The following is a 25,318-nucleotide window of genomic DNA, read 5'->3' as shown; positions in this document are numbered from 1 at the left end:
CTGGCAGAACTTCCAGAAAAGGTGCTTTAGCCGAATTGTTCTATTTAAGGTTTGTCTGCTAAAATATGCAGATGTGTTGAGGGTAATGACATTTAGAAGGTTGAGTCAAAAGATGGTCATTGACTTTATGGGCTCGATTTTGGTGACCATCTTAAATCAGGCCTGGTGTGTGGAATAACTCTGCGCGGAGGCGGGTGAGACCGGGCTTTCGTAATTTGGCAGACGTGCGCAGCCGGCATATTTAAAAAGAATGGGCGGTCTGCGGCGTTGTGGGAGTTAAGCCAGCCGAATTCAGTTGCCACCAATCAAAGCTCTCGTGTGGCGCAATGAGTCTCACATGGCGACATCTCCGTGTGGAAGAGCGATCCGTGTGTGACTGGAGTATTGTCAATGCTCTTGGCCAGTGTGGCATGATTTAACATGATTAAATACAGTATTACCGTAATTTCTCGTGTATAATGCGCATCCATGTATAATACGCACCCCCAAAGTTGACCTCAAAATTCTGGAAAACCCTTCTACCTATGTATAATGCATTTTTACAATGCATAATTTTGCTTCTACCCATATGATCAAAACATGAAATATTATCAGTATTTTGTTAGTTTTTTTCAAATAATTATTCTGAAGTTAAGCACTTTATTTGAACACATAATACTTTCTTTTTTATTTACTTGGTCTTATTTTGAAATTCGCAGCCCTATTTTTTTTTTAGTAAATGAGAAAACACACAGTTGTGCTCATATGTTTGATTACCCAGGCAGAATTTGTAATATTCTTTAAAGAAAACATGAAGGACCAGCCAAAACACATTTAATTTTATTTTAATGGGATTCAAATTAAATGTCAAGCATTTCAGAAAAGCATTATCATTAAACAAAACATAACCAACCATAAGGAAATTAATGATGGTTGTTGTTCAATCATCAGGCGTATTTAAAAAAAAATATATATATATATATATATATATATATATATATATATATATATATATATATATATATATATATATATATATATATATATATATTTCACAAATTCTGCCTGGGTATGTAAACTTATGAGCACAATTGTACATATATGCAGTCATATGTACCCCTGTCATATTAGAATGAAAGTGTAGGCTCCACCTTTTTCATAACCTCTAGGTGGCGGTGGCATATTGGAATGAAAGTGTACAGCTTTTTCATAACCTCTAGATGGGCGCATACATTTATAAAATGTGTAAGTTTTTTTTCATTTTCTCCTACCCATGTATAAAGCGCACTATTGACTCTTGACAATTTCTTGGGGGGGGAAATGTGCATTATACACAAGAAATTATGGTAGCTGGTGATAATTGTCGGTGAAGTAAACGTGTCTGCAGACATCATGCATCTCACCCAATGATTCCCAACCAATGTGAGCGCTCTTCAGGTGTGCCGTGGGAAGTTATCAAATTTTACTTAATTGCTCAAGAAATTTTTTATTTCCAAGAAATAATGCATCTTTATTCATCTATTTATGCCAGTGAGGCATAGTGACAGACAGAACAAATAAATGCTCTTCTATTAGATGGCAGGAAGTACATACATTAATTAATGTATCCACTTTTTGTGACATTTTTGTTTGTGGGTGTGCCGTGAGATTTTTCTCTTGTAAAATATGTGCCTGGGCTCCATTAAGGTTGGAAATCACTGATCTAACCCCACCCCAAATCGTTCATGTGCACCCCGAGCAACCCATAGCTGCGTGCCAGCCAGTGGGATGATTTAAAAAATATAATAATGATGATAACAATAATAATTAATTCAATGAATTTATTTCTACATTGATTAAGAGGGCTTGATGCCAGCTGTTCTCATATTTAGGAATGAAATACAGTACATCTGTCATCCACCACACGTCCACGGAGCTCACGTATCTGTCTTCTTGTGCCCCGATCAAATTCACCAAAATCCCGTGAGACGAGCTGTGCCAAAAGTTAGCCACGGTCTCGGAAGGCGTAAATTTACACCGATATTCTGACACCAAATTACCAATGTGAGCGTCTAATCTTAGCGCAGACCAGTCTGCCAAATTGGCAAACGCACGGCGGGGTTTGTGCACGTATGAAACTCAAGGTACGCCAGTTTTGCGCTCTGCCGCAGTTGTTCAGTCCACGCAAATAGACCCCAAGATGTGTCATATGAAATATGTGATAATACAAGAAGACAGCATGAGTGTGAGAATTCACACCAACTAAGGTAATAAATCCCGGCCGGACATTTTGTGAGAAGCCAAAAGAGAGAAATCTGGAGAGAAGGGGACATATGGTCACTCAACTCATGCTGTACAAATATCACCTTGAAAAAATGCTGCGATATGCTTTGAATTTTGATTTGGTTCTTCCGTACTGATGTTACAGCCTTCCCCAAGATTGATGAAAACCTGTCAGTCTCCTTGGAGACAGACAGACAGCTTGTAGTAAAAACTGATGTCACTCAGATGACACTTGTATCTAAACAACTTTTCCTCATAAACTGGCAGCTATTTCCAATTAAAACAAAATCACATTCATTCTGTTTTAACCTTTTCCAGGCACACAACAGCAGAAACAGATTTACAGTATATCCTCACAAGTTGTGTAGTAAAAGCAATGACAGGCTCCACTGCTTCCGATGTGTACTGGAGCTTTGCTGAAACCTGCTGCATCTCTTGTGTTTGCACAGTGGCCAGGCCTGTGACTCCAAGGCTGTGCGTGGGTCAAGAAGCGCCTTTGGCCGTCCAGAACTGCTCCATTCCCTGCCAGCATCGCTGCCTGCTCTCGCACTGGTCACCCTGGGGCGCCTGCGTACATGACAACTGCAAAGATCCACAGGGAAAGAAAGGTATTGAATTACAAAAAAAAAGTAGAAATGTCCAAGGTGGACAAATATTCCATATGTATAAAATAATTGAAAAGCAAGTGCGGATAAAAATATCTTCACCAATACTACCTTGTCTGCAAACTGTAGCGAAACAAACAGGGTGAGGGAAGAGGTTTGGTTTTACTATGATTGCTAATAACTTCTCTTTCCTTCCTTTTCTCCCTTCCTTTGTAAATCCATTTCCCTCAAACAAGAAGCACATTCAGTGAATGTGTTCAACTCCGATCTCTTGGAACCATAGTACTACAACTTGGGTTAAAAATGTGCAAAGATGAAATTCACAACCTGTCATTTTGTGCTTTTATTATATTGTAAGAGTAAGGTTTCATTCTAGTATATATGTTTGTTACCCGTGCAAATATGTAGAGCAGAGTGAAAAGATTTATTAGCCACAATATAGTTAATGTAGAGGTGTGGACATTAGTGCCATCTAAATCAGCACTCCTCAACCTTTTTTGAGCCAAGGACTGGTTTGACATGAAGATATTTTGACATACTGACATATAGAAAAATTTAAAGCAAATGACTAAATATAGAACTTAACATTATGCTGAATGTAGTTGTTGTAATTAGAGGGAGTCCTGCACTTTTTTCACTTTAAAGAGCAGGTCCCATCTTGGGGTAATCTTTCAAAAAACTCAAAAGGCTTTTCTCTCTTGCTTTGGCACCATGTGCCGAAGTACTTTTGATGACTTTATTGCCTAACCTGCGAGCCTGTTGTGATATGTTACCCGGAGAGCGTTTTGATGCGTGCAAGTCAGCGAGCAATAAACCCGTATCTTAAGTAGGACTGCGGTTATTGTCTTATATTGTCTGGTATTGTCTCATTATTTGGCTTGTTCCCCTTTTAGAAGAAGTTCTCTGAACACATTTGTTTTTGTTGTTGTTTCTTTACTCATTTTTCCTAGCTTGTGCACTTTTTTTTTTTATGTAGGTAGATCTACCTGACTTTTAAAATAAAACTTGTTTCAGACTCTGACCAATAAAATATTTACTTTTTTAGTTTCTATGTGCGGCTCAGTACTAAATGGCCTGCGCCCATGTACCAGTCTGCAGCTTGGTGATAGTCGACCCCTGAACTAAACGACTGAAATAGAACAATTATTAACTGTTTATGTATTCATTTTTATACTGTGACCGCTATTGGTCATGAATGGGACATGCAGAGTTGTATGTTTTAAACAACCCAATGTTTGTGGAGTATTATTTTTCCAATATTATTGTTTATTCTGGTATTAATTTTACATTATTTTAGTACTATTTCGGAACCTTTCATACAATTGTCTGCCTTTAGGCAAATGCTGAATTTAACTTGAATGAATGTTATTTCAATCAATAATAAGTAATACGTAATCTTGCTTTTTCAACAATGTAAAAATTGTTTGAGTAGAATGTGATGCATTCTCGCAAGTTAATTGAAGTTACATTAGTAGCAAAATGTATTCATCCTATGTCGGATGACGAGAGCTGCAGCGAGCAAACCGTCTGATTTAAAAAAAAAAAACTCACCTAATAAGTAGCTCATATGAGTTGAAATTGATAGGGATAATTGTACAGATGGGCAAGATGTGGAAATTACCACGCAGTAGAAAAAATATCTATTTACCACCGAGTTTCACGACAGATTGCCATGTTATATATTTACAACCAACTGCTCATGGAAATTGAGCTGAGTACTTTAAGTGTCAACACGATTTAAACAAACCTGAGGGCTGTTTCGCATACAGATGATTTAATTTGAGAGGTGTGCTATGTTTTGAAAGTTTAAACAATAGCTATAAGAGGTAATCCAGCAAACAGAGAAATGTGTGTGTGAATAAAACTTTTTTTTTGGTCTAAAAGTGACTGGCTAGACTAAGTCTGCTCTGAAAAAAAGCAGTACACGAACAAGCCATGACTGATGAAAACCAGAAAGAGAGCTCGCCTGTGGCTTTGCTCTTCGTCCCCAAGAGGTTACGAGAGACGGACAAGATGCTTCCTGAGTTTGTGTGTGTAGGTGTGCAATTCGCTGGCATGCAAAAGCCTTCAGGATGGTGCTGTCTCACTGCATTTTAGAGCAGGTAAACAGGTGTGTCACAGCCTTCAGACAAGCTTGGCATTCAGTGTGAGTTACACACCTCATGTATGTGTTAGTATGCCAAAGCTGCTGGCGTGTAACCGCTCTGCTAAAAGGGCAGCACGACCTCATCGCTGTCGTGTGTAAATGTGCATGAAAGCCCCCAAGGGAAGGATTGAAGTGTGGATTGTTCAGGTCAGTGCCCACACTGGTCTCCATGGGACCACGGCATCTCGTCTCCCAGACACTTTCATTAATATATTTCAAGGGGTAGAAGACGTAGCATCTGCTGTTTTTCACATCCTTCTCTAGTGACACATAGTGTTTAGGCTTTAGTAGACCCAGATCACATAAAGGAAACCAATACAATATCAAAAGCAGTGAGCCTTGCCAGAAAATTGATCCAAGACTTGTGTGCATGAGGTTCGTGGGATGCCATTTTGTTTGAACACGTTGGGCTCTATTTTTTAGAAGGCGCAACTGGCCTGACAATTTGGTGGCAAAAGGTTGATCTAAATTTATGCCTGCTCGCACTAAGTCTTAATTTTTTTCGCAGTAGGAAGACTGCTGGTTTCGTGCGATCAGACACATACTGAGGTCCGTTGACACGTGTGATACTTATACTATACTTTAATACTAATACTTTAAATTTGCCCTGCAGTACATGCTTTTCATGTTTTAGCTGACTCTCATCGCTTATCAAATTTTACTCTGTGATGTAAAGGCATTTAACTATGGGGGTTATTTAATAGAGCTTTTGTAATTATTTTACTTGAGGTCAGAGGGGAGACTGGACTGCTGTGTCTTCACACAGTGCTGTAGCTCACCTGCTTGAAATAACCAGCTTGACCAAGAGGCATATCAATTATTAAAATCTCTTCGGCGCACTCATGCCAAAATAGTTTTTTTGTGGTGTGGATTTCAGTAGCAGTAAGTGCACCGGGCATTGCTGCAATCGATCGACGCTGTCTCTGCTCTCCAACCAACCTCTTGGACAGTACAGGTCAGGATTGTTGGAGGATGTATTGTGTAGACGCCGACCCTCCTGGAGATTAGATGTTCCACCTGTGGAAGGAAATAATGTAGGACCTTTGTGGCAAATGTCAGGGCTTTGTTAAAATGAGTATAGCTGAAGATGAATGTGACTGCTCTTCCAGTGTAGCGGAAATACCCCAGGGAGGTGGTCAGTGCCAAGTTTACAATTATTTAATCTCCAACATTCCTCTTTGTTATCAAGGAATTGGAAACTCTTGCAAAAGTTAGTTATTTCTTCAAGTAAATCATTCAGTCATGTCCAATCAGCGAAGTCTGTTTTTTATTTGATTTAAAAAGAACAACTTTAATTACAAATCTAGCTTTGAGGCAATTTCATGCTGTTATGGTGCTGAAACGAGATGATGGAGAGGCTTGATAATAATGCTGCAAAATGTTGTTGGATTGTTATTACAACATTTTGAAATTGTCTCATTTAAAGATATTTGCTCATATCTATGTGACATTTTTCAGTAGTTGAATAGATTATAACATTGTACTGTATATGAGTCACTGCAACAGCACATTTAAGTCGAAAGCAGAATGAGGAAATACATGATGTCAATTGCTGTCGGAAGATGGAGGCAATTTGTCAAGATTTCATCTGTGAAAAGGTAGAACATATTAATTTTTTTTTTTTTTACAGAAAAGCCTAACCCCCTGGTTTTGCATTATATTATGTGTTTATTTTCTATTTATTGGCATTCACAAAAGTTACGAGACACCTGCATGCATGGATCCTTTAATAAAAGTATGATATGAAACGGATGACTAACTTTTTTTTTTTTCCAAATAAAAGAGATTTTGTTATGGTCTGGTAAAACCAAGGTTAAACTTTTGGGCCATACTCTAAGACACAAACAAAACACTGCTTATCACTAAAGAATACCATACTTATAGCGAAACAAGGTGATAACAGCGTCATGCTTTTGTTTTGTTTTTCTTCAGCTGGAACTGGGGCTTTAGACAAGCTGGATGGATTATGAGATGTTCCAAATGGTAGTCAGTTTTAGCACAAAACATTCAGGCATCTGCAAGAAAGAAAGTGGGGGGGGACATCATGAATGACTACTAGAATGACTGATCTTTATTTGGGGTTATTCAGAGGCACTTTAACATGAGTTTGAATGTGATTGGTCAATTCTGCTCACAGCCACATCACAAGTTATACACTTGTGCAACCACATTATCTGGAAAATATGTTGAAATGATTCATCCTGGTCATTTTTTTGTTTGTTTTAATATCAAAACAACTTCGAATTTTACCAGTGTTGTGCAGACAGTTTATATCCACTTTACGTGTAGTGAAAAGCGATCAAAACAATAATCCAGCGCATGTATTTATTCGTAATTTACTATCCATAATAGGGACTTTGTTTAGAAATACAGCACAGTATTCAGTGTTGCTGAACCCCTGAAGCAGCAATGATGTAAATGTTCCCACTACACCAGTTTATAGCGGCCAAATTATTTTCCCGAGAGTTATGTAGAGCCAATGTACCTGTAAAACTATTAAAGGCTCCTCCATCTCAGTGAGACTCAACAACAGCAGCAATATGTTTTACCGTGACTCATACCAAATGCTGTGACGTGACCCCAGTCACTGACACCTTCCCGTTCCCGAAAGCGTCACCACTTTGCTCCTTCCTGTTTTCACTTGTCTCTGTGCCAACTTTGGACATTATGTTTGAATGTTTATGTGTGGTTCTTTTTATGTTAATTCTCAAAGTAGAAAGAGAATAATAGACTCGTATGACCTGTGCGTGTTGCTAATAATCACTAGCAGTAATCCTGATGCCTTTAAGGACGTTGTAATACTTACTACCAGGTACCACAAGGAGTTATTCTTTAAGTAGCTGGTCAGCCAGGGTTCAAAACGTGCCAATATGTAAAGCACAACTCACTGGGCATTGGGCAAGCAGATTCATCAATGCTGCATCATTGTAAGAATTGAGATTACATTAAACATATATGCTAATGTTAGTTTAGCTGGTTGCTATGTTTTAGTGCTGGACACTGCAGTATTGTGCTCCGGAGTATCCGCCCTCAGTCTCCTCTTCAGTAACACTCAAGACTCAAATCTCCTGACGCTGCAACTGTAACATAGTCACAGTGCTTCATTTTCCCCCCCACATTTTGTTATGTTACAGCCTTATTCCAAAAATGAAAAAAGAAAAGCACATCACATCCCCTCATGACACAATGTGAAAAAAAATGTTGTTTTTTGTGGGATTAGGGGTTGTTTTTTCAAATGTATTAAAAATAAAAAAAACTAAGAAATCCCATAAGTATTCATAGTCTTTGCTCAATACTTTGTTGATGCATCTTTGGCACAACTGGGCACAGCTATCTTTGTGCAGTTTGGCTCATTCCTCTTTGCAGCACCTCTCAAGCTCCATCACATTGACTGGGGCTGTGTCGGTGCACAGCCATTTTTAGATCCCTCCAGAGATTTTCAATTGGATTCAAGTCTGGGGTCTGGCTGGTCCGCTCGAGGACATTCACAAACTTGTCCTGAAGCTACTTCTTTGATATCTTGGCTGTGTGCTTAGGGTTGTTGTCCTGCTTAAAGACGACCCTCGCACCAGTCTGAGATCAAGAGCGCTTTGGAGCAGATTTTTATCAAGTATGTCAGTCTCCACGCAGCTGCATTCATCTTTCCCCCAATACTGATTCGTCTTCCAGTGAGTAAAACAGAAGATGAAAAACGCCCACTGCCTACTGCTGAAAGCGCCACGCTTCACTATAGGGATGGTAATGGCCACGTTTCCTTCAAACATGATGTCTGGCATTCACTCCAAACAGTGCAATCTTTGTCTCAAAAGACCAGAGAAGAGTAGAGCTGAGCCGAGACAAGAAAATCTGAACTAATTAAAACTGTCAGAGGTGGTGTCCATACCAAATGGTATGGAAATCCTAGGTAATGTATTCTAACAACCTCTCTTCTTTCTCTCCTTTTTGGTCTTCTCTGTCAGGTTTCATACAAAGAAGGAGAGAGGCATTGTGGGCATCCTGCATTCCGCTGGATTGCTGCCCTCATCTGGTGGAGTCCATCCCCTGCGAGGACCCTGCCTGCTACCTGTGGCAAGTTCAGCAAGGCAAATGTATGCCCAACAAAAGCACCTGTGGTCCCGGAACTGTGGTCCAAAGTGTGAAGTGTGTCAGTGCTGAAGGTATAATTTTCTCTTCCTTTAGAAATAAAATTATGACAATAATCAAAAGAAGTTGCCATATAGTGCAGTGCTTGTTATCTTCCCAAAAGTAGGCTGTTCGCGACCTGCCTCCATGGTGGGGAGTCAAATGAGAACCAACTGTTATTGTATATTTGTATGTGTACATAGAGTATAATTGTAATTGGTTATTGATCACATTAACCATTAGAAAGATATGTATACTGTTTAGCAAATGTTCGATGTCTTTCATTTTTCATAAGCGCAATTAAAAATTAATCATTCTTTTTAAAAACACAAACAAGAGTTTCAACAATCGTGTGCAACATTGTGATGAATGTATAATGTGATCCAATATATTATTTATTACGTGGGCATCACTGCATTTATAGCTACAGAAAAGATTCAAAGAAAACTCCATACCCCTGCTTCCTTCTCTCCATCCTTCATTCTTTCCACCTTTCCTTCTTTCCTTCATTAGTTGCCCATCCGCTAACCAATTGTCCTGCATCAGCCACTTAGAGAGTCTAATGAATTTTGACAGGCTGACAGGCAAAGAGTCTTGATGGATATGAGGAAAATGAATGAAATTAGCCACGCTAGAATACTTTCTTAAAGAATGTTCACGTGTTGATCACCACTGCACTTTTGATTGACTTATGAGACCCTCCAAGTGCAATGGGTTGCTTCCACCCAGTGTCAGGGCCACCTCGGAGCCAAGTCAGTGTAATAATGGAAAAACGACAAGATAAAGGACCAGTGAGGCATTCTAATTAGTTGGCTGAATCACCTCAGCTGACACCTCCATGTGAAAAGAGCCCTTGCTTGACTCGACTTCCTCACCTAAGATATTTTCAATTCTTCCCAAACCTTTTGACCATGAGTGCAAGTCATCTCCATTGGCGCTACCGGAGACCTTTGTGGCAGCATCATTACAACAACAAGAGCTCATCCAGCACCTCCATCTTTCCCTTAGTCAGGGCACCATATCAATCTCACCCTAGAGGAACCTCTTGTGCCCCCCCTGGGAGCTTGCAGAATATATTACCAATTCTTTTTTTTTTTTTTTTTTTTTTTTTTTTTTTTTTTTAACAGTGAAACTGCTAGGGTCAAGTGCAATACATTCTTGGACGCTGGTCAAACTCCCAATATGTTCATATTTGTAAAAAGTTGTTGTTTTATTTTCTGAAAGAACCAAAATAATCTTTTGCAAGGTCAGACTGTAGGCACAATAAAAACGGTATTTACTTTACTGACGAAATTGTAACATTTTAGCGACAAGGGTGAAATACAAAGGAGTAGGACCACAGATCTCACCTCATGCAATCTCATTTAAAAAAAAATTATAATAATCTATTATGAAATTAATGTCGTGCTGATTATAGTTTCTTATAACAATTGAATAGAAGTGTTACAAAAGAATGTTGGCAAAAAAATAAAAACTAAAGCCATGAATAACAATGTTGGAAAACCTTACTTTGTCTGTTGCGTTATGCGGGGAAAATCTAAAATTGTCTGCATCACTCAAGTGACTTGCTTCCAATAAGTCCACCTCACTCAACAAAAAAAATTTCTTTATAATTTTGTAGCGTAAATATAATTTGTATCTGATGCTTGCAACACTCAGTTTTTACTTAGTCTTTGTGAAAATAAATGTCTTGACAGATGACAGAGGAGAGTGTTGTTAACAAGCCTGTACATTTTGAATGAAAAAGAAATCGCAAAGTATATAAAATGAGGCTTCAAAATCGTGAAAAATCAAGCCCTTCTCTAAGCACTCAAACGCTGTGGGCATTTCCGCTGTCTGCGCTGAAACCACGCTCCGCTCAACTGTCAAACAAATACGTTCATACGTCCGGCATTTTTCTAATGCCTACACATCATATATGTTACAGCTGCAAAAATATATCAGCTTAAAGCCTCCGGTGGCTGGAATATATCCCTCTGAGTCGTCGCAAGGCTTTTCCATACAGTGACGAGAGGCGCTAGCCATTAGCTAGCTTGTGTGCTAACATGCTTCCAGACGCTGCGGACGGGTGGTGGGCACATCCAATACATCACCATCTCACTTGTGTTTTGTCGGTGTGAAGGTCCACATAACAGAGATGCTACAGGGAAAGTTAACCGTTTATTAAACACAGCGTCACAAACGCTGTTTGTTGAATCATTTGTGTGGGAGCCACCCCGCAAATGAGATGTTGGAGCTCAAGGGGTTTATTCCACATAATACAGAATTTTCAACTTCATTCCGCTTGTGGCTCACACTACATGACAGATAGTTAAGCACATGCTTTCTGCTAGTTATATACTCCCGATGTTTTACGTTTCAACATACGTCACAGGTGACTCAAGTGCATCACTGGGCGCCGTTTTACGCCCCCCCCCCCAAAATCAGAAAAACTGAAATGGTGAAAAACTGTTTAATGCTATAGGCCCACAATTGAGTATACTACACAGTTCTCAGTCTTTGCCTGGTTTCAGCAGTTATTATATATATAGAAACAAATCTCAGAATTCACTTCACAGGGTCTTTAATCAAAATTGCATAGCTGACTTCCTCATTCATCAGTATCCTCTATCAACTAAATGCCTAGTTGTATTGTTTACTAAATAGTGGTCATTTCAAAAGCATCCAGCTGATCACAATACAGAATTCAAATTGATTCTGGGGCCCAGCAAAGAGAAATATCGCAGGGTTATTCCGGGACGCATGAGGGACGAATGCTTTGTAATATAAAGTCTGAATATACTCCTAATTACATTATGTTTTGTCTATTCACTTGGCTTTGCCATCTGTCTATTCAATTCACTCCACATATGAGACAGTGTCCTCGGTGAACGCAGATCAGCAGCCTCTGTGTATAATATCGGTACATCTTCATCAAAGCTTCTTTGTTGACAGAAATTACTACTGATTACACACCAATTCAAGTACTGACACCTTCATTATCACAATACTGTTTATCATGATTGTATGTATTGTGTGTTAGTTTGCAAGCGTGGTATGATTGGGTTGATCGGATTTAGCTGTTCCTTTAGCACTTTTGTTCAATTGTTAATCACATTTACAGTGGAATAAGTCAAATGAAAATCCACACTTTGAAACAAGACCTACTCAATCTGTGATGCTCTTATGATTTGATTGATCCACATTGTACAATTTTTATCTGAAATTGTTACTTTTGAGCCCAAAGTCTACCAACCAACTGAACGCCTTTACCGTCTACCTGAACTAACTCTTTTTTATCAGTCTGGAACGCTCACACAACATGTTAAACATGTCATACATTTAACAGTGCCATTAAGAGTATAACGCATGCCTCAAAAAAATCAATCGTGATTCTTGATAGCTTTTCAGAGACCCCTTTTGATAGTTACCAGAGTTTCTTTTTAAAGTGCCCTGTTATTTTATATAGCTTTATCTAAAAGGCCGTCTGAGGGGATTTGATGCGATTATTAGCAGACAAGCAAAGGGAAGCGCTTTATCCATAACTACCTCAGTTAAAAGATTCATCGGTGAGTGGGTGAGCGGAACAAAAAAATATTTCAATAGGCATTCAGGTAGCGGCGGTGTTATCTGAGAAAAAGCCACAACTACCGTTCCCTGTATTAATAATGCAAAAGAACCTCAGGGCAGCCATCTATTTGCAGAGTTTCCCCTCCCATGTTGTCTCTCTTTCACAGACATACACTCACACAAAGTTATGACTCAAGCTTTTAATAGTTTCATATTACCATTGTTTGTAGCAGTTTTTTTTTTTTTTTTGGTATTTCAACATATATTGATTAATGGGTCATTTATTTTTTTGCATTGCTGTTGAATGGATAGGAAATTTCTATATTATTAACATACCTACGTGCAAAGTTGTATAATAAGCCTCAAGCAATCCAAGCAGTGTTTTCTATGAGCTGACATATTTGATCTGCAAGTTGTGAAACTATCCAAAATAAAATCATTTCCAAACTGGTTAGAAGTTGTTTTTCAGTATATACAGTAATTGCCATAAGCCATTGCCCCAATGTCACCAGTGGGATTTTATCAATGCCTCCAGCAGACTTATGGCTCCACTGTACACACTGCAGTTATTTTACTGGCTGTAGTGAGATCAGTGTCGCTTTATGGACAAAAGGTCTTCCAAAATCCCCAAAGGAGTCTTTCATATCTTTGTAATGAAGTGATACCCACATTTGCTCTGTAAACGTCTTCTTTTCTTGTACCAAGACTCCTGGAGAGGAAATAAAACAACAAATTGGTTGTCAAATCTGTCCTCGGGTTGTTATTGTTAAACCATTTTACATTTTTTAAGAGTTCAAACAAGAGAATGATGCTGCTCTGTGTGAGATCCCATGATGTTTCATGTTATCAGGTTGACAGTAGATCTGACCCCAGAGAGTCTTGTGGCCCTTAAATTTGGGCCACTTATGGAAAAATGCTGTATTGTGAAAACTGAATCTCCGTTTTTCATGACCGAGAGTTTTACTGGGAGCACTTATAAACATTCAATTAGAGCAAGCTAAAGGAAGAAGGACATATTGTAAATCTGCAACACATCAACACACTCATTATCCTTTGATTAGAATAAAAACGATTTTATTTCTTTTGTTTTGGATGTTTAGAGAGATTTCCAGATTATTTTTGCCTTCATTTTGTATTGGAAGAATGTTTCCAGTAGCTAGGGGGTGTTCATTTGATTTCTTTTTTTACTTTTCTTGTTTCCCTTGCCCAGGTGAGGATGTTCCCATGACTTACTGTGCAGAAGGCCTTCCACCGAGCCAGGCGCCCTGCGAGGTGCCTTGTCCTGCAGACTGCGTTGTTAGCGCCTGGTCCTCCTGGTCGCCCTGCTCACACAGCTGTGCCTCTAAAACTGCAGAGGGCCGACAAAGTCGCACACGCACTGTGTTGGCCCTCCCAGGAAAAGGTGATTTTATTTTGGCGTGATTATATTTTCTGTCAGAACTACGCAGACCTTTTTTCCCCCCCACATGCACACTTACAGCTCATCTGCGTTTATGATATCCATCTGTCAGCAACAAGCACAGAGGTGATCATTTTGTCACCCAAACCTTTACCTGTAAGCGCTAACTACACCTTGAGATGCCATTGAAAATGTTAAATGTGACATTGATTGGTGGAGCTAAAACCCCACTGGAAATGTGTCTGACATTCTGCCACAAATAAGATTTTCGCTGTGATAATATGGCCCTGCCTGCATTCTCCACTTTCCTTGCAGTAAGGCTAAATGCTGGACTCTAATGTAGCTGTTTGTACCTTTCCCAGGGCCAAATAGGTAGCAACATGTTCCCAAGATGTAAAGTGTCAAGGGTACAAAGAGAACACATTTACCAGTAGTTCCCTATTGATCCCTCAAACTAGGGAAGAAGCTTGGAATGTACTAGAATATCGATGGACTGACAGACGAACAGGCAACTAACAAATTCAGGCTTCCGCAACTGAAAGTAGAGAAAATTTGAAAAGGATGGAAGGAACATGAACTTGTTTCAAAAGTGGCATAACATCCAGAAAATGTCTTTTTTAAGCTGTGGCATGATGCCTCAGCAAATCTGCATTGGGTGGACAACATCAAACAGCCGTATTATAACACCAAAAGAAGATTTTCTTGTTTAGATTTGAAAAAAAATAGCTCAAAAAAAATATTTCTGTGTTATAGTGACCCATGACAATTACACTATAATGCCAGTCAACAACCAAAAGGTGCAATGCTCAGCGTTTAATGCCAAACTGTCTTTTACTGTTAGGCGTCTGAAATTAAGTTTCGTGATGTGCAACATGTTTTCTGAAGATGCTAATTACAGTTTTGAAGATATAGGATTTTACTCATATTTCTTAATATGCCTTTTCAATGTCTTCAGAGTTCCTTTTTTTTTTTTTTGGTCCTTCTTTGTCACTCAAGCTGTCTTCACCGTTAATGCTACTGTTATGTTGTTGCAATCCACCAGAGGGATCTGTGAGCTTAAGTGCCAGGATGAGGCAGCCGTTTTGCATTAACACAATAGCAGGCAGCAAAATAAATGGTGTTATTTCTGAGATTTGAATGAATATCTATGAATCGATGAAAGTGTTGGAACTATTGCATGTCTTTACCGTTATTATGATTGGACAAAAATAAGAGTGTAATGGCTTTAATAAATAGTTGGGATCATTTATGCACTTGTGTCTGCAGAGTTTGAAGTGCAACACTTATGATTTTTATGAAGCTGTTTACTGTATGGCTTTACCATTATGCCCTTTTGTCTTCACCATTATAAAAAGAAGTGTTTCTCAATGGAACACCACCGTTTGTTTTGTCAATAAGGATAGTCTTTAGTATGAATGCCTTAAATTTTAAATCATTAACTCTTTGAAAATAGGACGTTAAACCTGGCATCTTCAGCATGGGAGACATTTACCCATATAAAAACAAGGCGGGATTAAAAAAAAAAAAAAAAAAAAAAGCTAAATTTGAATGTTTTTTTTTTGTTTGTTTTGTTTTTTGTCTGGCCCAGAAGGTAAAGAGTGTCCAGGCGCGCCAGCTTTGGAGGAGTGGAGAGTTTGCAATGACCATCCTTGCCTGGTATTCTATTGGGAGGCTTCAACATGGGGGCCGTGCATTAACAATACTTTGGATCTCAATGGAACAAACTTCTGGAATAGCATCGCTACCTGTGCTATGGGAGTCCAAATTCGTAAAGTCACATGTATGAAGATGAATGGTGGATCGGTTGTGAGCAAAAGGTATGTTGTACAACCTGTCGTATCTGTACGATTGATTCATATGCAGTATTTGTTGGATTTTACACGTCATAGTTTAGGTTTAGAAATTAGCATGCCAACTCTGATAACTAAATTACAGCATGTACTGCGTATTGTGAAGTGGAATGAATGCATTGTGTCATTGCAAAAAAAAGAAGATAATTCAGAAAATGAAACTAACATGGAAACGTACAATTAGAAAACTTAAACAATAGTACTTCAAAATACAGCACATGCTTTGTGGATTTAATTTAATTTTTACCAATTATTTTTCTTCTGTCTTCTCTTCATTTCCTTTTGTTAAAGTTTAACGTTAAGTTTAGGTTTTTTAATTGTAAATTATGTAAGAAAGGAATATTTATTTATTTATTTTTTTAAGCTAAGATGTGTATGGCATATTCATTTCATTCATGGAATTTTAAAATCTTCCCAGAGTGGGTGTTGTGTTTTGAAATTGTATTTCTTAACTTTTGCACATTTGTCTTTTTTTTTTTCTTCTTTGTGATCACATTTAACCTTATCTTTGACCATTGTTGGTACGACTCCACACAACACAATTCCAAACGCTGTTATTTTAACAATGCTAATGACAGCACCAGGAAGAGGCATAAATAATTCATACGATTTTGCCCTTCTTTAGCTCCATATATAATTGACAGTGCTCTAAACTGAATTATAGAAGGGATTTTTACCCCTTACCCGCACAAATACAAAGGTTGTATTAAGAGTTGACAACATGGCAACAGGTTATCCTTTAGCAGAGCGGATGGTAACATAAAACACCTTACATCACTATTCACTAATCACTGATAATGGGGTTATTTTTTGTTGTTTTTGGATTTTTCATATTTATATAAACAATATAATGTCTTCTGCTCAAACCGTCCTCTGGTCTGAATTGCTGATCAGTAGTAATAAATGTATCTTTACATCAAAATAAACTATTCATTTGCTGTTAGATAGTTTCAGTAATTCAATTTTCATGTTAATTTTTAATATAGGACCCATATATCATATTTGTTCATTTCTCTTGTAAGCAGCTTTTGCCTCTTGTTAATGTTTGATGAAGAGTTGTTAAACCTGCCAAATTTGAATGATTAAAAAGATTGCCAAGTGAATAACATAAGGATTCAAAATCATAAAAAATCAAAAGCCGTAACCTCCGCTGTCAGAGGACGTGTTCGCTGAATGCGCTGGAAGCACGCCCGACTCATTTGGAACCCATTTTAGCCCTGCCCAAAAAAATCTGAAAAACTGAAATGGTGAAAAAACTGCTTGACACTGTTTCTCCCCAATTGTCTTTGCACATGTTTTCAACAATAATCTTCAAACATCTCTAATGTATTTAGAAACAAATTTCTGAATTCACTTTACAGGGTCTTTAAAAGAAACTCATTGAGTTTGCCTGTATTTGTGTATGATTATTTTATACTGGCATATACTCTATGTTTCAAACAGATCTCAAAGATGTGCACAAAGTCATAACATTTGAAGAATCCAGCATTTTAAATCTTTTTTTTGAAACCATAGAAGCAATGGCAATGGGGTGACAACCACAGTGAAGGGAATTTTGCCTTGGTGTTCATAGGTTGTAATTTTCATCACACATTTTACAGACACCATTTTGCAGATTTTTGTGGGACATCCCTTTGTTAGACCTCCTAAGGGGAAATTACATTTTTACACTCTGCTACATTCAACATGCTCTACACTTGGCCAAAAATACGCACATGTACAATCAGGATCCTTTGGGCATGTACAAATGAATGCCTCGAGCAGTTGGGGGTTCGGTGGTTTGCTCAAAGCATTTTGCTTGGGGAATGAACTGGCACCTCTTCAGCATCAAGCCCTAATCTTTGGTCAGTGGTATTATTTGTACCAAGCCATCCTACAACGACAACAAGTGAACTGCCCACAGACTGAGCTACTATGACAAGGGTTTGGCTATTGACTACTGCATGACTTGAGCAGTTTATCTTTTGGTATAATTGCATTTATTTATTTATTTATTTGCAAGTGTGAAATGTGTAGAGACACACTTTTTCATCAATTAATAATTCAGCGAGGGATTGGGCAATTCCTAGCAGTTCTCACAATTATCATCACTATCTCGTCGAGAAAGATTTCTAGTCCTCCAGCCCATTAGGTATATTGTTTCACACGTAACAAAAATGTTCTATTAAAAATATTGATCTCATGAAGTACAATAACAGCATCATCTTTTTTTTATGTGAAACTGTTTGATAAATGCTAACAGCAAGCAACATCTTTCCCTAATCATTTGTGTGTTGATCTGAATTGAAAACACAAAACAGAAGGGAAATGGCTCAGAGTTTGGGAAATCTGCTCACAACTCTCAAACATCCGATCATCTTACAATTCTATGTTTCCAATGTTGAAACAGTTTGGTCAGTTTCCTTTTTTATTATTTTTTATTTTTATTTTTTTTGGCTCCAACACCACTGTGCCCTAGTGCATAAAACACTATCTCTAAAGCCATGCACAGCAAGAACTTGCACAGAATCCTGACCTCGACTTTATCAAACACCAGTGAGATGAACAAAAGCAGACATTTTGAGCAGGGTCTTCTCTCCGGTCACAAATGGTCTTCTGGGTGAAGAGACAAATATTCCTACAGACACACGCCAACATTTTGAAGAAAGTCTTCCGACCCTTTAGTTTCAAAAGGAAAAGCAATAACATATTTTCTTTCATTTTCACATCATATAGACGCGTATTGGCTATGAAAACTATGATGGAAAAAACTATATATTAATACACAAAATGGGGCTGTGATATTTAAAAAGATACATTGCATGTTTTCAGTATTTCATAATTTTTATAGCTTGAATATGTGCGATGGGTGTATATACAGCACTTGGTGTTCCACACCATAGTTTTTACACAGTGACGATATTTCTCAAAGTCTTATTCTTGGAGTAGTTGACAATATCCCCCAGCTGCCCAGTTGCATTATTGTGTCCTTTGGCATGCATCACTGCAAAAAGGGAAGGAGGATAAAGTTGAGGCAGGAAAGTTGTATGTCTCATGCTCGCTGTACTTGGGTGTACTTTGATCAGGTTCTTGTGCCTGCTGACTTTCTGCTACTGGCAGTAATGTGGCACCATGCTGAGTCTCAAGTGAGACCTGTATCTCGGTTGCTTGGTCGAGTAAAGTCACTTAGTGGGGGGAAAAAATAGCTCTGCTCCTGGTGTTTTTGTGAGAAAATGTGTGTGTGTGTGTGTGTGTGTATTGGGGATATACAGAAAAATACCTCCTGGTGGATGAAGACATCAAAGCATATGATTTACTGTACATAGCCGCATGAATTATGAAACATTTCAAAGTTGCAGCATTGACAAAACACTGCCAGCGGCTTGTCATAAAATACGTGACGCCAGATATATGAAAGCTTAAACAGGGATTAGACAACGCAATGATTTTCCATTAACAAAAGTACACTGGTTAAATATCATTGATGTGCTTTTTAAAGTGATAACGATGTGTCCTTGGAACTGCATAATTGGTCGGTGAACAGTTTGCTTAGCCTTACTTTTGTCAGGTTTAATTAGCAGGCATGCTGCGGACTTTAATTGATTTTTCCCGCGGGAGTCTCCTGGGTCTTCATGGTACTAATAGTGGACAACTGATGCTATGCTTGTAAACAGGGATACACATATTCACATTCGTGTTTAAAGAATTGCTATCAACCTATAGACACAAAGTGCCATAACTGTTTGCATTGAAGTAATTAATCAATGGGACATATAAATGATCACTGAAGCTTTCCCCAGGGAGACATAGATTCCACCAGTGACACAGAATTGGCATTTTACCACCTCATTAGGATGCTATTGGGATAATTAGCCAGCACGTTGCAGTGTGGTACGCACGAGTTCCTAACAGTTCTGAGGTTCTGCGTTTGAATCTCAGCTCTGTCTTTCTCTTCCAAAAACATGTATGTTCGGTTAATTGAAGACCCAAATTGTTCATAGACGTGAATGTGAGTGTGAACATTTGTTTGTCTATATGTGCTCCTGGAAACCAGTCCAGTCAGCTGGGAAAGCCTCCAGCTCAGCCGTGACCCTAACGAAGGCAAGCACTTTAGAGGATAGTTGGATGGGTGGATTTTATGTTTTTTTGTTTTTTTTGTTCAACTAACAAAATTTTCTTCCACCAACCTATCTGGCTTATAGTGCTTATACTACTGTAAAACCATGTTGATAACAAAGGCAAAGAGTTTTTCCATAAAAATCAATAGCAGTATGAAACTGGTTGTCACTAACAGTTTTTTTTGTTAAGGTCCCATTTAAAGTAACTTTTTCAGATGTGCTTTTTGTCCAATTGCAACTAAAAAGGAATATTTGTGCCTGAATGGAAAGAAAGCAAAAAAAAGAAAGAAACAAAGAAAGACAGAGGGTAAAAACATGGGAAAACTTACCAAAAGTAAAAGTTAAGGAAAAACCACTCCTTTGGACCCTCAACTCTTGAACGCCTTAAAGCTGCAGTTGTCAGACAAAAATATTTCAACACTTTTATCCATTTAAAATGACTACTACTTTCCAAAAATATGACAATTTGTTTTGCTTGTACAACCCCAATTCTAATGAAGTTGGGATGTTGTGTTAAACAAATAAAAACAGAATACCATGATTTCCAAATAATGTTCGACCTATATTTAATTCAATACACTACAAAGACAAGATATTTAATGTTCAAACTGATAAACTTGATTGTTTTTAGCAAATAATCATTAACTTCGAATTTTATGGCTGCAACACATTCGAAAAAAGCTGGGACAGGTGGCAAAAAAGACTGAGAAAGTTGAGGAATGCTCACAAGCAAAGATGGGGTGAGGTTCAACTCTTTGTGAACAAGTGCGTGAGAAAATAGTCGAACAGTTTAAGGAAAATGTTCCTCAACGTACAATTGCAAGGAATTTTGGGATTTCATCATCTACGGTAATAGATAATATCATCAAAAGGTTGAGAGAATCTGGAGAAATCACTGCATGTAAGCGGCAAGGCCGAAAACCAACATTGAATGCCTGTGACCTTCGATCCTTTAGTTGGCACTGCATCAAAAACCGACATCAATGTGTAAAGCATATCACCACATGGGCTCAGGAACACTTCAGAAAACCAATGTCAGTAAATACAGTTTGGCGCTACATCCGTAAGTGCAACTTGAAACTCTACTATGCAAAGCAAAAGCCATTTATCAACAACACCCAGAAACGCCGCCGGCTTCTCTGGGCCCGAGCTCATCTAAGATGGACTGATGCAAAGTGGAAAAGTGTTCTGTGGTCCCACGAGTCCACATTTCAAATTGTTTTTGGAAATTGTGGACGTCGTGTCCTCCGGGCCAAAGAGGAAAAGAACCATCCGGACTGTTATCGACGCAAAGTTCAAAAGCCAGCATCTGTGATGGTTTGGGGCTGTGTTAGTGCCAATGGCATGGGTAACTTACACATCTGTGAAGGCACCATTAATGCTGAAAAGTACATACAGGTTTTGGAGAAACATATGCTTCCAGTCCAAGCAACGTCTTTTTCATGGACGCCCCTGCTTATTTCAGCAAGACGATGCCAAACCACATTCTGCATGTGTTACAACGGCGTGGCTTCGTAGTAAAAGAGCGCGGGTAGTAGACTGGCCTGCCTGCAGTCCAGACCTGTCTCCCATAGAAAATGTGTGGCGCATTATGAAGCGTAAAATACGACATCAGAGACCCCGGACTGTTGAACAGCTGAAGCTGTACATCAAGCAAGAATGGGAAAGAATTCCACCTACAAAGCTTCAACAATTAGTGTCCTCAGTTCCCAAACGTTGATTGAATGTTGTTAAAAGAAAAGGTGATGTAACACCGTGGTAAACATGACCCTGTCCCAGCTTTTTTGGAACGTGTTACAGCCATAAAATTCTAAGTTAATGATTATTTGTTAAAAACAATAACGTTTATCAGTTTGAATATTAAATATCTTGTCTTTGTCGTGTATTAAATAAAATATTGGTTGAACATGATTTGCAAAGAATTGTATTGTCTTTATTTATGTTTAACACAACGTCCCAACTTCATTGGAATTGGGGTTGAACAATGACTGTATATCTTAATGCTACAACAATTTTTCAGAGAGGCCCCAATACTCCTCTGCCAAACGGCCTGTGTGAGAAAATTGTATTTTTTTTTAAATCTATCTACATTTTGCCTGGGCTCGTACAAGCAGCGGGGGAAAATAATCAATCATGTTTCCTGTGGGAAGATGTGTGATGTCAAGGATGGGGCACTTGTTTCACTGCACGTTCCTGTTCCCAGCAAGACTGAGGACATTTATCACTCATCGCCTGAGGGATGAGTAGAATAAAGGACCACTCTTTGTGTGTATGCGTGTAGATGCCCAGATTCTGCTCGTCCGGAAACCGTCCGCCCCTGTGTTCTTCCCTGCATGAAAGACTGCATCGTGACACCCTTCAGCGAATGGACGCCCTGCCCATCAACCTGCATGCCAGGTAGCCTTGAACATGCATTGCGGAACCTATTCTAGAATTGTAAGGCTGCATTTACACAGCAGGTCCAAGTGCCCAGTTATGATTTCATATCGAGGGTATGAACCTTTGCTGTAGTTTTGATAGACAAACACTTTTGTTTTATTTTTGTTTTTTTGGGTGCTTTGCATTGTTTGCAGTATTCGGGTAGATGTGCATGTTTACACATTATCAATTAGCATTTTTATGACATTAGTCTGAAGGTAGTTTACTTAGCTTATGCTGCAGTCACATTGCCTGATATCCAATTCACATCATGTTTCTATTGATGTTTGGAAAAGGCCCGATTCTGATCTGAGGATATATATCTGGATACAACCTAATATATTTCCCACAACTTTTGGGGCTCAACAAAAACAATGTCGTCTTGGAAATTTAAGTCTCTCCGAAAGATTATGCCACATCATGGGCCATTGATGGTTTTTTTTTCTAACTAATATAAAATATAAGACATTGGCTTACGCATTATGAGAAAAGGGATTCTTCATGGAAAAATAATCAAAACAATTGTGTTAGCAACTCATCTCTATAAATATTCTGTGGCTCATTGGGCCACCGATGATGCAGTCACATTTGATTTCACCATTTTTAATGTGAGGTGATGAGACTTTGGTCATTACAATGTCGTATGTCCAGAAACCAAGGACTGTGTTTTGGAGGAAATTATACATACACAGGAAAACTAGTCATTATCTCATCATCTTTGAGACTACTTGTTTTCAAGACATGCAGTCAAAAGTTTTTACTCTGAAAATGGGAAGAATGGAAGAAAACAAATATCATGCAAACAAACTGTCAAATTGATTTTTGATTTTTTTTTGCAGGAAGTTGCTTATAGTCTGTATATTGTGGTAAGAAACATAAAACAACACATTTGGAAATTTGTGTTTGGCTGAAACAATGCTTGCCAATCCAGTTTATACTGGTGGAACACTTGTTTGCATTTAAATGATGCCATTTTTTCATGAACCTACATTGTGAGATGAGCAGCACAACTGAGTATGTACCTTTCTATGCCTGATAACTTATTGAGCTGTTTCTATTGACTCTTGTTTGGCCAAGCGGCTCCCATCAGTTTTCAGTTGGGTTGGGGTCAGGGCAGATGGCAGGGCAAACTCTGGAATGTCGTCTTTGTGGGGACGAGTTGTAACATCTTGGGGGATGGAGTTCTATCCTAGAATGTGGAGATGTTGATTTCTGGTTGCAGAATGTCATCTTGTTATCTCTGCACAGAGACTTGACTTGTTTTTCCAACTTATCCAGATCATACAAATGTAGGAGAAACCCAATGGTCACTGTACCATGGCTCATGCTCATGTGGGTACTGGAATAGGGATTGTTTGGCAAAGGCAGTGAAGATTTTGTACATTTTACATGGCCGCAACATGCATTCTCTGTCTGCTGCTCATCCACAAATGCACGTTCTCTACAAATGCGGCATAATTCTTTTACACAGCCTGTGTGTCAGACCGTTTTTTTTTTTTTTTTTCCAACAGAGAATACCACCTGTGCCACACAGTCTCGGTATCGAACTATCATTCAAACATCTGCCAATGGAGGTCAAGAGTGCCCAGACACTCTTTATGAAGAGAGGGAGTGTGAATCACTCCCAGCATGTCCAATTTACAGGTAAAACATTTTCTTGCTTCCTATCTATGAGTAAACTAGACTTAATGTTTAACACTGAAATAGCATATTATAAGAAGTAAGGTGTACAGTATATGACGCTCGTTCATTAACGGTGAATGACGTTAAAATGACTTGATAGTTGATTATTCTGTCTGCGAGGCAGTGCGTGAAGGTGTCAGAGTGTGATTTGTGATTGGAGAGTGAGCCAGGGGGCGGGGCTAATGGAAGGAGGGAAATGAGCCTCTCTGTGGGGTGAAGGCTTGAACGAAACACTAGCCGAACGTTTTTCTTTGGCGTAGTTACGGCCGACATTAACCGTTGATTTTCACAATAAAGATGTTGTTGATCGACCACTGCATGTCTTTCTGTGAGGCATCCTTGATTGGCGATTAACCGACTTCAACTCTGTCATTATGGAGTGGTAAAGTCAACTAATCGGTTCAACCCATGTTATGAGCACACAACAAAAGTGAAAAAAAAACATTTGAGCACGACAAAACTCTTGTTTACTTGTAGCAATGTTGGAAGGCTCTTTTTATCTTAAGGAGTTTCTTTTTGGCTTATTCAAGTGTTTTGTATTGTGGCAACAATTGGCCCAAATCAATTGTAAACCAACAATAACGTAAATATTTCTCATATGAAAAGGAAACCCACAACAAAAGTGAAAAACAATTTAAACCTTGCAGAACGGTTTTGTTCTTACTTTTTTTATTTTTTTATTTTCACACATACAGTAGGCTACTGTATACCACATGGCAACTTTGCTAACACAGAATACATATTGAAAAGTTTTTCCTTTTTACTGTTGGTCTTATTGCTCATGTTTTCTGCATGGAGACAAAAAGGGGCCCAGATAATCAATTCTAAGCCAACAAAATGTTGAACGCCTGTGATGTTGCTTGTGGGTTTACAAGCCAGCAGTAATCCTTGTCTTTGTTTTGTTCTTTTTCCATTAAGGTGGAGGATACACAAGTGGCATGCGTGTACCTTAGTCCCTGATTTTGTCCAACGTAGCTTATCTCGACCGGCAGAAACCTGTGGAAATGGGTTAGAAACAAGAGGCAAGTCTTCTTATTCTTCTTATATAAGACTTATTCCACAAGTATTTGTCTTTCAGTACTCGTTAGATAGTTCTAAGCTTCCATGTAGTTAACTGTCGTTATTTAATGAGTCCTAATGGTCCTTTCATAACGGCTCCTTTAACAAACAACTGATGGAGCTATAAAACACAGAGGCAATTTGTCCTA

General features: G+C 38.6%; 1 protein-coding gene across 7 annotated transcripts in view; it reads left to right on the top strand.

Moving 5' to 3' along the window:
- Window positions 1-25,318, top strand: part of thsd7ba (thrombospondin, type I, domain containing 7Ba) — a 198,856-nt gene that overhangs the window by 131,903 nt on the left and 41,635 nt on the right. For 6 of the 7 annotated variants that reach the window (XR_009791152.1, XM_061792757.1, XM_061792762.1 and 3 more), the window contains 7 exons: window positions 2,691-2,849; window positions 8,952-9,149; window positions 13,874-14,065; window positions 15,651-15,879; window positions 22,291-22,406; window positions 23,939-24,071; window positions 25,029-25,132. Coding sequence is in view for 6 of the 7 variants with exons in the window: in XM_061792757.1 (XP_061648741.1) it covers window positions 2,691-2,849; window positions 8,952-9,149; window positions 13,874-14,065; window positions 15,651-15,879; window positions 22,291-22,406; window positions 23,939-24,071; window positions 25,029-25,132 (1,131 nt within the window). In the remaining variant the exon portion in view is untranslated. The remainder of the gene's footprint in view (window positions 1-2,690; window positions 2,850-8,951; window positions 9,150-13,873; window positions 14,066-15,650; window positions 15,880-22,290; window positions 22,407-23,938; window positions 24,072-25,028; window positions 25,133-25,318) is intronic. The other variant, XM_061792763.1, reaches the window with a different exon arrangement.

This window comes from Phyllopteryx taeniolatus, chromosome 12, assembly GCF_024500385.1.
Source record: "Phyllopteryx taeniolatus isolate TA_2022b chromosome 12, UOR_Ptae_1.2, whole genome shotgun sequence".
In the NCBI taxonomy this organism is placed as follows: Eukaryota; Metazoa; Chordata; class Actinopteri; order Syngnathiformes; family Syngnathidae; genus Phyllopteryx; species Phyllopteryx taeniolatus.
Note: the sequence above shows the minus strand (reverse complement) of the source record. Positions and strands in the feature narration are given on the sequence as shown.